The 13,696-nt window shown below is 38.7% G+C and overlaps 1 protein-coding gene across 1 annotated transcript in view; it reads right to left on the reverse strand.

The window, feature by feature from the left end:
* The window catches only part of wnt9a (wingless-type MMTV integration site family, member 9A), a 30,522-nt gene extending 23,361 nt beyond the window's left edge, over positions 1-7,161 (reverse strand). Inside the window, exon 1 of the mRNA XM_014980944.2 lies at positions 6,245-7,161. Within this exon, the coding sequence (XP_014836430.1) occupies positions 6,245-6,336 (92 nt within the window). The 5' untranslated portion in view covers positions 6,337-7,161. The remainder of the gene's footprint in view (positions 1-6,244) is intronic.
* Positions 7,162-13,696: the final 6,535 nt, after the last annotated feature.

A 13,696-nucleotide genomic window follows, 5' to 3' on the forward strand; every position in this document is an offset into this window, starting at 1 on the left:
GCAATGGCAGCCTGGGCCCACACCAGTTCTGCTGCTTCTAATAAGAGGTAATCACACAGGAGTGCTCCATAAAACTACTGCAGGGATGGTGGTTACAGCAAGACACTTTAAAATTAATTCTAAGATTCCTTAGCCATGCCAAAGAGGTTTCTTTAAAAATATGCACCACTTGATCCACAGCAGGATCCAGTAGAAGATCCAGAGATGAAAAACAGTAATGACTGAAGTGTGCACAGTGCTTTTCAAAGCATGTCCATGAAAAGGTTTTACATTTTTGACACATTATAACTAAAATTCTACATGTATTTTATTTAAGTTGCAAGTGTCAGACTAACTCAAAGTAGTGCATAACTGTGAAGTGGTTGAAAAAGGATGGTTTCAAAATAAAAAATAATAATAATAAATTCTAAAAAGTGCAATGACCTTCTGAAAACACAGAATCACTAAATTGCATTCTCTTGTGTGCAGCCTGGTAAAAACCAGCTCATTTTTCTGCACTTTGCTTCATATTCTCTTGAGAAACGGTTGCTTGGTGTGCATGGATTCTGTTAAAATGTAAATTTAACCCAATCCCTAATATTTGTCAATGACTTATGTAATGCACCAGTTCAACAGTTTGAAGCTTACCAAAAATTGCCTGCATTGTAAACAACCATCAACCACAGTGAAGAGAGAAGTGCCGAGCTGAACAAGATGGCTGTTAATGTTAATTCAATATTTGCTAGCATGGCTAAAATGGACTGAATGGCTTCGATCACTTCCTCCACTGTCGTTACTAAGACTATAGGCAGACTACAATTCCAGTTCAACTCATGAAAATCAACATCAGTGATTACAACGTCTGTCTCTTCAATTATTTCCCTGGCTGAAATTCTGCCAGAGAAATTCTGTGAAGAAAGATTTGAATTGAGCAGAATTGCGATGTAAGGCAATGGCTAGGCTAACTTATGTGTGATTTAATTTCAGAATAAATCCAACTGTTCTGTGAAGGCTTCAAATGTTTGCTAGAGGATAGCTTAAAACAAAGTTACACAATAAAATCCTAAGCTCTGGGGCCTTATTTAAGTCATTCAAAATAGAAATAACAAGGTACAAATGCAAACCTACCAAGAGATTGCAGTCCAACTAAAGTGACAGGATGGGAAATGAGATCATCAACAAGAAAAATCAAGCAAGATTTCCATTGTCACTCTGGAGGAGCTGCAGACACCCACAGCTCTGGTGAAACAATCTGCCAATACAACTACTACCTATCTTGCACTGTAGAAATCTAGTCTTTATGGAAGTAAGTTATTGTCAAACGAGCAATGGACAGGGAACAAAAATTAAACTTCTGGATCTTGAGGCAAATCACTATGCACAGTGAAAAACTAACATTGCACATTCCATTTCACAATTATGAAGTCACCAAAATCTCAATTAATTCAAGATTCAAGTAAAATGTGGAAAGGTTCAACAAATATCAGTAATTTTGAAAACCAATGTAGAAAAAAAAAAAAAGCTCAATAAATTGGTACTCAACTCATTTGTTCTGCTATTTTTGTGCCTGTTGCTTCTCACTTTTATTGGCCTACTGCAAAATAACAAACAAACAAAAAAACAGTTTGTCCTAAAGCACAACAATGCAGCTTGAGTAGCAAACTGATAACAGATATGGTAGCAATTTAACATCAACTACTATGCTTGCATCTTTCCGGATGGCGGGGTGTCTAATTGGTGGATTCCAGTTGCATGACTGTGGGCAGGCTTCCTGTATATGTCGCACACGACAAACTAAATTAAACAGAAAAAAAAAGGGAAAAAAATTCTTGACTCAGTTTGAGGACCCACATTCGGCAGAGTTAACAAGACCACAGAATTACATGCCTTATACAAACACTCAGATTTAAGCCAACAGAGGTACCTCAGGGAGCAGACATGAGTCTAAAATTTAAGAAAATAACTCATCAATGTCATGTAATTTTCAGCTGAAGGAGTTTCTTTAACTTTTCCCGTTCAATCTGTAACGATAACTGAGCAGTAGATGGGCACCTGCCACAACAAGCTGAGGGAACACACACACACACAAAAAAAAAAAAAAGAGTTTGCATTCTTGTGGCAAAGAATGACAATTTATGTGGGTGCTCGACTACGCCAGGAATCCCACCCCACCCTCGGGTGAGTGCACTATGGGCAGGAGAGATTGTGTTTATGTTACACTTACGCTCCACCGCACTCTGGAAATTGGGTATGCAACATTGACTATTTTCAGTAAATCAGTACCCAGGAGGCCCTAGGAAGACTCACACTCATGGAATATTTATTTGAACAGGTTTGTGTTTGCGTGCGTCCTCCCAAGTTAAGGCCCGCAACGTCGCCGGTGTCAAGTTTCTGAGAACCTTGCCACGAGGCAGTCACACTTTGAATCTGAGTCACCTGTTCAGGCAGTTTCAGTATGGTTGGCAGTACTCAGTCGTATTCTCCTCTGACGGGGCTGCGTAATAATAAATCTGAAATATGATAACACCACATGCCCCCCCCAAACCCCTCCCACATCACAGAGAACAGAGCTAGAAGCAAGTGCTAATTTGAATGAGTCAACATGCATTGTCATTATGATCATCAGGGCTGGTGCAGATGCCACTTTGGCACATCAGTTTTAAAACGCATCACCTGCCAACGTCAACAGTGGCAACAGTAAGAAGTCAGGAACAGAAAGCAGAGTTGCATTTGTTTCTTCTAATGTGATACAAATGCAAACTGAACCTAAATACCAAATCAGAGACAGGAAAAGCAACCGATGTACATTACAGACATGCTTTTCCTTGGGGGTTCCTCCCATCCTAGAGACTTTATTGTAGTTTACAACAACTTGAAAGTTGTTATAAATACTACAAGTGGCAATATTTCAATTTATTTATTTTTTCTGTTTAAATTTGGATTTAAAGGAATCATGCAAAAAAGAAAATCAAACATTTAAAAGGTAGATTTCCCCCTCTGCAAAATTATTTTATGGAAAGACAAAACCCCACTTCAGCTGGTGAAAATGTCTCACATTTGAGCCTTACAGTCCCTTAGGGGGTAATTTTTTGTGGTCTCTTGCAGATTCACCACAGTTCACGGACCACCTAATACCTCTGGATTCTGCACATCCATACCTACCATAAATTTGACTACGCTGGAAATGCCTCAGGTGTCATCACTCTGCAGTCTGTAACCATTTGTCTCCGTATCTGGAGAGCACTAACGACACCCGTGAGGAATTTTTGCTAAGAGAAACAAAACAAAACAGGCAGGTAGCTCTTGCTTCATTACAGTCCAAAATCTTTTCTGATTAGTTACAGGTGAAACATGACAATTGGCCAAGTGGACCTCATTTTAATGGCCTCATCAGAACCCCAGTTAGTCTGAGGAATAAGTGAACTCAGCTACTGCACAAGTTCCCAAAACCTGCCACGTACCCTTCGAAAGAGCTTCTAATTTTTACACATAACTTTATGTTTGGTTAACAAGAATAAGACTAATTTTACATTTACCTGGAGAGTTTGATTTAAAAAAAAAAAAAAAAAAAAAGTTTTGATCATGTTTCAGATTTGTGTAGAGTTTGAAATGGACTAATTAATTCTGAGTGGATACTGAAACTATGGTCAATTAAATTGGTAAAGACAGACAAAGGATGTACAACTTTTTATAGTTGTAACTAGAGAGGTAAATATCTGTCTTTATTTTCGAACATACCATTTCAGTCTAAGACATGGGTCCTAACCCTTACCGGTCCTTACGGGCCGGAGTCCTGCAATTTTTTTGATGAGTCTCTGATCCAACACACTTGAATCAAATGGCTGATTTACCTGCTTAGTACACAGACAAGTTCTCCAGAGTCCTGCTAATGTCCTCATTGTTTCACTCAGGTGTGTTGAAGTGGAGGCACATCTAAAAGTTGCAGGACAGCAGCCCTCAATGACTGGAGCTGAAGACCCCTGGTCTAACGTATTGCACTGCTCACTCTCAAATCGCTGTCCTCATGACTAAAAAAGAAGGAAAAAAAAGAGAAATCTTGCTTCCTTGAAAATATTCTCTGTCCTTACATAAAACTATATTTATACACTGAGTCTGAACACCTCTTGCACAACTAATCTCCTTTTCTGTTTGGATTCTTCTCCTCTAACTTAAACTTCCTTGTGCAAACCTGCTTGCACCGATTTGTCCTCTCTGATAGTGGTTTCTTTTTGCTCGTGCCAATCAGATGGGTATGACAGTGTGCAACCATGACATCATTGCCTTCTTTAGCGGTGAGTTCATGGCATTCAGAGAGTTCATTCCAAATTATGGCAAAATGTCTGAATTTAACTATACACTGAAATAAGGACTTCTGACTATACAGTTAAACACAGTGCAAACCAAAGGGAGGAAAAAAAAAAAAAAAACTTCTCCCTATAGAGGGCTCTATTGACCCCACCTGACATACGACTGACAACAAATGACAAGTGGAGGAGCGTTTGGTCAGGTTTTAGTTTGGAAAAACATTAAATGGAGGTATGTTCCTGGCTCTCCAGTAGAATAATGCTGAAGGTCACCAAGCTGTTTGGGATCATTAGCGCTATTGAGATTGCATTTCTAAGCCACCTGGGATCAATGTTTCTAAGTAAGTAGTAATAGTAAAAGAAAAAAAAAAAAAAAAAAAAAAGACACTACTCAAGTTCAAATGCAGGACACATTTATCTTGAACTATATTTAAGAAATCTGATGTTAAGTAACAACTCATCAACTTGTGTTAAATATTCACTGCTCTAAGCAATTAGGGATGAACAGTATAAAAGGGATGTTAGAGGTGCTGAAGTGGTGTGTGGGTGTGCACTCATTATTTTGTACCATTGTCATTTTATACCACTGTTTTCAGGTACAAAGGGAGCCGTCTGCTATGGGATATTTCATACCAGCCATGCATGAAGATGTACCCACCAAGGGGACATTATGTACCTGCAAACAATCAACAAATTTAATTTCTCAGTCTACTGTATGAAAATGTATTTTGATAAATCAAAATAAATAGTGTCCACCAACTTCAGGACACTTGGACTGATTTTGGTTGGTTCAGGGGTGCTTAAGACCTTAGAATTTTTCATGATTTATAAAAAAAAATACTTCATTTACAATTAAAAAAAATTACCAATTGTAATGAAATGATTGCATGTTTTGACATGCAAAATGAAAGTATAAAGGGTAGTATATAGATGGGGATGGTGGCTGATGGGCATATCTCAAAATGCCCCCCCCCACCACCACCCCCAAGTCTTTTTCTGCCCAGGGCTCTATAAAATATTGATTCAGCTTTGTCCAAAAGTAAACATTAAGAAAAAAAAAAAAAGTAGCATTGAAGTAAAAGTTGTGAGTTACACCTAAAACCCAAGGCATTCCCTTGAGAATAATCGTCCTTTACCCCCTAACCCCCTCTAAATTAAACATTATTGTAGGTATCACAGGAGTCATGAAATGTTCAGAATTGCAAATTAATACCCCAACACGTGTTCCAAATGTTGTTTAAATTTGACCGGGCCAGTAGAGGGAAAAAAGCGGGGGGTTGTGGTGGTAGGGGAGGTGGTGGTGGGGAGATCTCGCCATAGCTCTGCGATGTTTATGCTGGATGGGGGGAAATTTCTGTGCAAGCTGAGCAGACGATTCGGCCACCGGTTCAGTTCAGTCAGATTGCTTTATTGTTACCAGCTGTTGGGTCTGAGGCGCACACAACTCACCTTTCGCTCCGCGCGGCTCCGTTTCGGAGTCGACTCAGGATGTGATTTTACAAACGCTTTCAGCAAAAGAATCAGCTGACCGCTACCTGCCATTCAGCTGACGCTCGAAGAGTAACTTTACAGTGGGTGCTGGCTCAATTGTCGGCGGGGAAAGAATGGGGGTGAACTATATATCCTCAGCCAACATTACTCCGAGGTTGCGTGTCGACCTTTAATAGACGCTGCGGTGCTGATAGTTAGTTGCCCCCTGCTCCCTGAAACTGCAGACAACCTGCTGCAGACACCAGCTGCGAGGCCTCAAAGTGACACTTCTCTGGCCCTTCATGCTCTTAGAATCGCAACAAATCGCTGTCATGTATACAGTGCAATTTCTAAACTGAGCAAACCGTTGTTAACAAAAATGTAAAAAAAAAAAAAAAAAAATACCTGCTTTGTTATTCGGGAAGCAAAGAAATCAATGAAAGCAGCATCGTAGCCCTACACTGTGTGCGTGTGTGTGCATCAGTTCTTACCCGAAGTAAGCTGTGGTTGGTCCAGGCAAGCTGAGAAGATGCACTATAACTGTGAACGATAACCATCCCAGGAGTAGGTGTCCATCCAGCATTTTGCTGCGGCTCCAGGGCAGATCATTTCGTTTCTCCTGAGTAGCTGTGTAAAATCCCTTGTTGTAAGCTCAACACTTCTTATACAGAGAGGCGCTGCGCTCCTCCCATGAACAGAGAGAGAGAGAGAGAGAGAGAGAGAGAGAGAGAGATGGAAATACTGCACTGATTCACAATTCCCTCTCAGGTTTCCATGAGATTATTCATCTCTCGGTTTGACTTAATGTATGATTAGTGCGACAGCTTCCTCTCTGTGGGATTTTTAAAGCTCTGCACAGTTGAGTTCGATGACTTATGTCAGGCTGAGATTAACTGGACTGTTTGATAAATTGCTTTCAGTCAGTGACAGTTTGTTTCCAGGGAATTGTAAACCGGTACAAACAGATGTAATGCTGTTAAAGCATATAAACTAGTTTTGTTGTTGTTTTTGGGCAGATACAGAGAAAATCAGTGTAGCTCTTTTTGTTTTCTTTTCTTTCTTTTTTTTGTCTGTGATTTTCCATTTGTTCCATTTTACTAGAATTACTCAAATATTGAACAATGCTTTTCTTTATATCAGATTAAATTAACTTTGCATTTAAAGCACAAGTTGAAATTGAAGTTACCCTCACTTACAGCCATCTTATCCTATGCATAATACAGAGTAAAATATTAGTCTAAGCCATAGTTGTAGGCTCATAAAAGTAAGCTCAAATCATTTAATCTGGTTAAAACATTTTATATGTAGAAATGACAATAAATGAAAAGTTAATACTAAAGTCAAAATAATTCTGGAACATACCCCAGAACAGAATTAAAGAAGGCCACTGATGTTACCTTCAGCTGTAGGTTCCACTGCACATACATATTAAGGTATATTTGGTGTCAGAACTATTAAATCAGCCTGGGGCTTCACTGTACTTTGCAGAAATGTTGCAGTTACAGCTTCTACCAGTTTAGCACATTTGGAAATCCCAGTGCTAATTCTTCTTTGCACCATTGTTCAAGTTCAGTCAGTCAGAGAACACCAGTTCTCTGAGAGTCTCAAATAGTTTTAGACCTGGACTTTGACTGAGCCTTTCTAAAACATGAGGATGCTTTGTCAAAACCTCTTACGTCCTATCTCCGGCTGTATGTTCAGAGTTGCGTTCTCGCTTAAATGCGGCCCTCTCAACCAGTTTTACATCTTTGCATCCTCCTACAGTTTTTCTTTTAATATTGCCTTCTATTTAACTCCATCCATCTTCCCATCTTCTCCGACCAATGTCCCTGTCCTTGCTAAAGAAAAGCATTCCCACTGCATGATGCTGCTACTGCCACATTTCATGTTGTTGGTTGAGGGTTCAGGAATATTAGGATATTGTTCTTTAGCAAATTGTTTCATTCAACTGCTTGTCTGTTGCCTTCTTTAGTCTTCAGTATTCTGCTTTGAGGCTTCCAAGGAGCAGTTGTATTTATACTGAGCTTAATTTTCACACATCAGGTCAAATCAAATGGTTGTATATGATTTTATTTAGAAGTACAACAGTAAAAAAGGGGCAGGGGAGAGAGAGCATTGCTCAAAAAATCCCAGGAAAATAATTCTGATTTGTTGCTTGTATTGTGACAAACTGTGAAACATTCAAGAGCTTTTGCAAGTTGTCAGTTAGTTGATTTAATTTCTTCAAAAATCAGAAGATGTTTCAGAAAAGTCTTTAGATTATGTACATCTAAGCACAAGCACAAGAGATTGTGCGGGGGTTCCCACACGAAAAAGAAAGCCGGTTCATAATAAGGTGAATTTTCTCAAGAATAACTGCAGGCGGTTTCTCAAGAAATCTGAATGAAATTAAGATTAAAAACCTTTAATCACTTTGCAAAAAAAAAAAAGCACATTGAGCAACACATTGGCAAACTATCAGTTCTCAAGGCAAATATTCTGAACTCTTTGGCAAGTCAGCTCCTGAACAGTATTTACTCTTCCTACGCATTTGATTGCGTAAGATTTAGAGGTTACCAAAACCTGCATTTATTGTCACAGTCAGAAAACCGTAATATGCAAGTTCTGCTGGCTCACTTAGAATTATTTTCAATTAAAAACTAATATTTTCAGTTAGTATATCAGGAAGCAGAACCAAAGCAAGGCACATTTACATAGTTTAGAAATGTTATTTTATATGAAGATGAAACTGACCGCATTATTTCCAGGTGACATATCTTGCTAAAAATGTCTTTTATCTAATATAGCTCTTCTTGAGTATTGCGTAAATACATTTCAGTTAGTTAGTTAACACGAGTTTTGTTAGTACACACCTTGAGTGTTTTGCCATGAAAACACAGAGAGGTATTTGAACTTGTGTAGAATCCAAGTTTTTTCAGTTACACTTGGTGAGTTTAATCACAGTTTTCAAGGTTAAACCACATGTTGATGATGTCAAACTTTATTTTGATGGCTCAGCATGGTAAAAGTTTTTCTTAAAATTTCAAATTACAATACATTTATTTAGTCCCATTTTGTTTGTCACTTTGAAATCATTTTCAATTCTTCTTGTGTGTGCAGTTGTCATTGTGAGTACAAGGTGTGTAAATTTTACCCCAAATTTACACCCACAAAACCACTCTTGGATGTCCACTCAACACTTGGAATTTGCGTCCAAGTAAACTGTGAATTGGCAGTTTGTTTGAGGAAGTAAGGTTAGTTTGTATGAGAGCTTTATTTGGTAAATTTTTGTTTTTGTATTCTCTGCTGGTTCTTATGATTTTCTGCTGAGTTTCCATTTGAATAACATCATGTCTGCGCAGTTTTGCTTCCACTTATCCACGCCATGTTTAAAGGAATAACACATTTATTTCTGCCAATGCACATTGCCACCGTCGTACAAAAACTTTAATTTCAGTCATATCAACAAGTCACCTTTCATATCTGTCCATGGTTCCCTGAATAAGTATCAAGTGAAACATATAAAAAGTCTATGTGACTAGATTTTTTTTTAATGCTATTCAATACACAGTTGCATATTGACAGACCAGTAATTGGAAGCAATTGTTTCCTTGAGTATAAAGATTATCCCTAACTTTACACAGCTGCAAATGAAAAACAAAACAAAAAAAACAACAATGCATCAATTATGTTACAAATATATATAAACCAGGCAATGTTTCAATGTTCATAATTTGTTCAAAAAATATCATTAAATGCGTCAAAAATATCTATTTTGTAATGTATCTGAATTCATGGCATTTATATGAAGATGACAGTACATATTTAAATGTACTGCCTTCTTCCATCTCCATACATGATGATGCCTATAGTTTTGCTAAAGATTAGTGAAATAAAAACAGCTAAGCTTTTAGATCTCACGAAGATGCTTTTTGCATGACTTTGCATGTTCAGCTCATGCTCAGCATCCATTTAAAAGCCCATACAGGTGAACACATGAAAGCCCAGGAATGTTTTGTTTTTCACCACTATAGGCTTGTCAGTCATTCCCAAAGGGCAGTTATTCAAAAGCCCCACAGGCCCTCAGTAAGAGTTGTGCTTCTTAATAACACCTGGTGTTAAGGAGATCAGCGGGAGGGTTAGTCAGTACATGACAAGAATGGACACTAATCCCGAGCAATACCCACTGGTCCTGCATGTCTCTCGAGTGGGATAATTGATTCCCACACCCTTCTTAAAACAAGCTCGCCTCCTCTTCTCAGGCCCAGCAACCTGGAAAACAGAGCTTGTTATCGTTTGGTGTCGGGGGAGCACAGTTGCAAGGACAGCAGTGGATCGTTTGTAGTGTATGTGGTTGAAATTTTGTAGGTAATGGACACTAATCTCTTTAGGTTGTCAGGGATTTTCCCTCACTGTTTTTGGAGATCTTACCTCTTTTCTTTTTTTTTTCTCGTTTTTCCTGCTTCTCTGACCCCCTGTCAGACTAATATAACTACCAGAGAAACCCACCCATCATTATGAGAGTTGGAAAGTCAGTTCTCGTTCAGCTGCAAAAGAGGCCTGAATACTTGCCTCAGATTAATGCCCGATTGCTGCAAGGTTTCTCTGAGCCCAGAGGTTAGCCCATGCTCCAGCCATTGAAGTGAGATGGATTTGACTAAAGAGCAAATATGAGGTTTTAGGTGTTTTCTTGGAAAGAATAATCACCTTAAATGAAATTCAAAACATTTCAGTGGTATGACAGGCTATATAGTTTGACAACTGTAGAATACATGGAATATTCTCTTTGTCGCTACAGATTAGACGAGTACAAGGATTTGAAAAGATGCAGATTATTATTGCAAGACAGTGTGTATCTTGTACAAATTGATTCATCATGTGGATTTCATGAAAATTATAGTATTGTGTTGTAGATCAAACAACTTTATGAGCAAGGAGCAAAGATCAAATTCCGTCTCCCGCTCGTCTCCTCGTGCTCTCTTGTATTAGCCTTGGTCTGACCTTGTCTTGATATCACTTCCCTGGAGAGGAATGCAAACCGTATCCGTCCAAACCCAGTTACCACCAAACTCCTCATTCTCACCATCTCTACTCCAGTGAAGGGCGATATGATCTTTTCCATGTACCAGACATAATTTGTGGCTTAGGTTTGGAGGCTGACGGTGCGTCTGCGCCGCTCTGCTGTTTCAGGCGTCGAGGCGCAGCATCCACTGCAGTTCACAGGCTGAAGAGAGAGAAAAAAAAAGTTACTGGAGAGGAACTGAAGTTGTTGTTTCTGAAACTATACCACAGATCTCCACCTTTGGAGAGTCTCCAAGATGATTACTTATGATATAATACTTGCCTTATTCTGGTGTAAAGCTGCCTACAGTGCCTTGCAAAAGTATTCATAGCAGTTGCAAATATTTTTTCATGGTACAGCCTCACTTATTTTGTTGAATTTTTCTGTGATAGTTCAGCAAAATGTACCACATTATTGTGAAATAATAATATCTTTTTTGTTTGTTTGTTTTGTTTGTTTGTTTATAAACCAGTAATACTTTGTGGAACCAACTTTTTCTGCCCTACCAGAAACAAATATTTTGGGGTATGTATCAACCAGATGTTCACACTGGAAGACTGACACAGGTCTTCTTCCAGGATTGCCATGTGTTTAGCTCCATCCGTCTTCTCAATATGCCCTGTTTCTGTGACACTGCTAAAAAAGTAGCATGATGCTACTTGGTTTATCGCATTGAAGATCACTGTTACACATGGAGCTTTGCATGTAAGCTAAAAGGTTCATATGTTGCTGGTGCCCGAGGCGAGCCACTTAACACCAAGCTGTACACCAATCTCTGTATCTATGGGTGACTGTGTGGATTTCTAAGTGAGTCTGGATGAATATGACTCTCGTGTGAAAGTGCTTTCAGTGATTTGTATGACCAGAAAAGTGTGGTATAAGTTTAGTCCATGTACCATGTCTTCTTTTTCCTCTACCTGACTTGTGGCAAACTAAGCAGGACTTCTTGCAGCTTTCTTCTGGTCAGCTTTCTAAACAGGTGACAGTTGTGGACCGAGTGACTAAAAGCCCTTTCCTGTCAACACATTCTCGCACTTCGAATGTGGTTGAGATTAACAGGAGCTGAGTAAAAATGCACATCAATGTTTGAAATTTATGTTTGTAAAAAATGTTGATAACTATGTATCATTTTTATTCCACTTTATAACAATTTTCAACTTAATATGTTTGTCACCTAAAATCTAAAGAAAGTATGGCAGTTTGTGACTGCAATGTGAAAAAGTTCAAGGGACATGAGCACTATTTGCAAAGCACTGTCAAAAACAGCAATTGAACTTAATCCTAAGATGCATTTGTAGCAGAGATAACCTTTTGTGCATGCACATTTTCTTGTGAAGTGTTGACACAAATTGTATTCAAGCATGTAGAGACTTGCTGGTTATTAAACCAACCAACCAGGAGCCACATTTAAGTTGCTGCTGCTGCTCTGTAATTGGAATGAATCTATATCATAGTAAAATAGAGATTCTGTTTTGTTTTTTGTTTTTTTAATGTCTTCTGATTTGTTTTATGAAGAAAGATACTGAGTGGGTAACATTTTACAAATTCAAGCTCACATTTCTTTTGCTTTCTCGTAAACAATTGCATTAATATAAAACCACTGTGGGTTAGGTATTGTCCTGCCACAGCTGCGTGATACAATCCTGTCATGGTTTCTGAACAACCTGTGAAACACCCTGCCTGAGGGCTGTTTGCAGAATTGCACTTTTCTCTTTGGCCTTGAACAAACACAGCCGCTCTTTCGCAGCGTCTCTCTGGCGAGAGCATCCACAGTGACACAACACAGTCTCAACAGCACCGTCAGCGGTCTGTGCAGGGAAGCCTCAGGTATATATAAAGTGAACATGTCGGGGTCTCTACCAGCAGGTGCTGTTGATGGAGTGGTATGATCTGCCTTACGTAGCATTAACGAAACAAGACAGGGTCCGGCTGAGCAGCTGCACACTGCACAGCCACCCTTCTTGTTGATTGTAACCTGGGATGACCCAGAAGAGACTACGACTGCAGGAACAAGAGAAAGAAGAGAACAGAAAGACTTTCTCACTGTTCACCATCGTCGTAAAAACTGTACATGTGATCTTTTCCCTGAAGCTCAATAACATCAACTCTTACGTTCCAAGAACTAAAAGAAACATCCTGTCCATTTCAAGATAAACCTTTTGAGAGAAACCAGTTACTATAGGATTCAAAGGTGAACATGCTGCTACAACATGGCTAGAGATTTCTACAATGTTCAGTGTACTTTATTTAGGATTCTGTGTGGAAAAATTAACAAAAAAAAAATAGCACATAACTGTGAATTTTGAGAACGAAGAGGTCAGTTTTAGAAGCATTATAAAGATACAAGAACACACCAGATTGGACATGAATAAAATTGTAGACAATTTAGATGACAAAGCAACATAGCGTTAGTTAATTCATCAATTGGAAATGGAAAGAATATGTTCCATCTACAAGTCTGATGACCGGGATGAAGGCCACAAGCTGAAACTCATTGTTCTACTGACAAACTTTTTCAAGTGTTGCTATAGTCCATTCGCAAATCTACCAAAACATGGCCGTCCACCTAAAGGGAAAAGCAGGACAAAGAGAGCATTGCGTTTGTTTTCAGAATGAAAACTAACACAAGTATAAATTGTTTTGCCAATAACTCTTTGTGTGGTCAGATCCGTCTTATTCCTGTTTTTCTGCTAAAATCTGATAAAACATGGGTTATAATCAGCATTCTTTAGTCTTCTGCAAACATTAAGCTTTCTTGTGAAGATCTCTGGCAAATTTGTTAATTTGCAATTTACTCTCAAGATAATTTAGGATTGTGCAAATGACGCACTCTATGCGTGTTTTAGTGGTCAAACCCAACAAATGTGATGTCAGACCTTTCCAGGGAATCAAGATTTGAAAT

This window comes from Poecilia mexicana, unplaced genomic scaffold, assembly GCF_051168715.1.
Source record: "Poecilia mexicana isolate PSO_F unplaced genomic scaffold, ASM5116871v1 scaffold_17, whole genome shotgun sequence".
NCBI classification, from domain to species: Eukaryota; Metazoa; Chordata; class Actinopteri; order Cyprinodontiformes; family Poeciliidae; genus Poecilia; species Poecilia mexicana.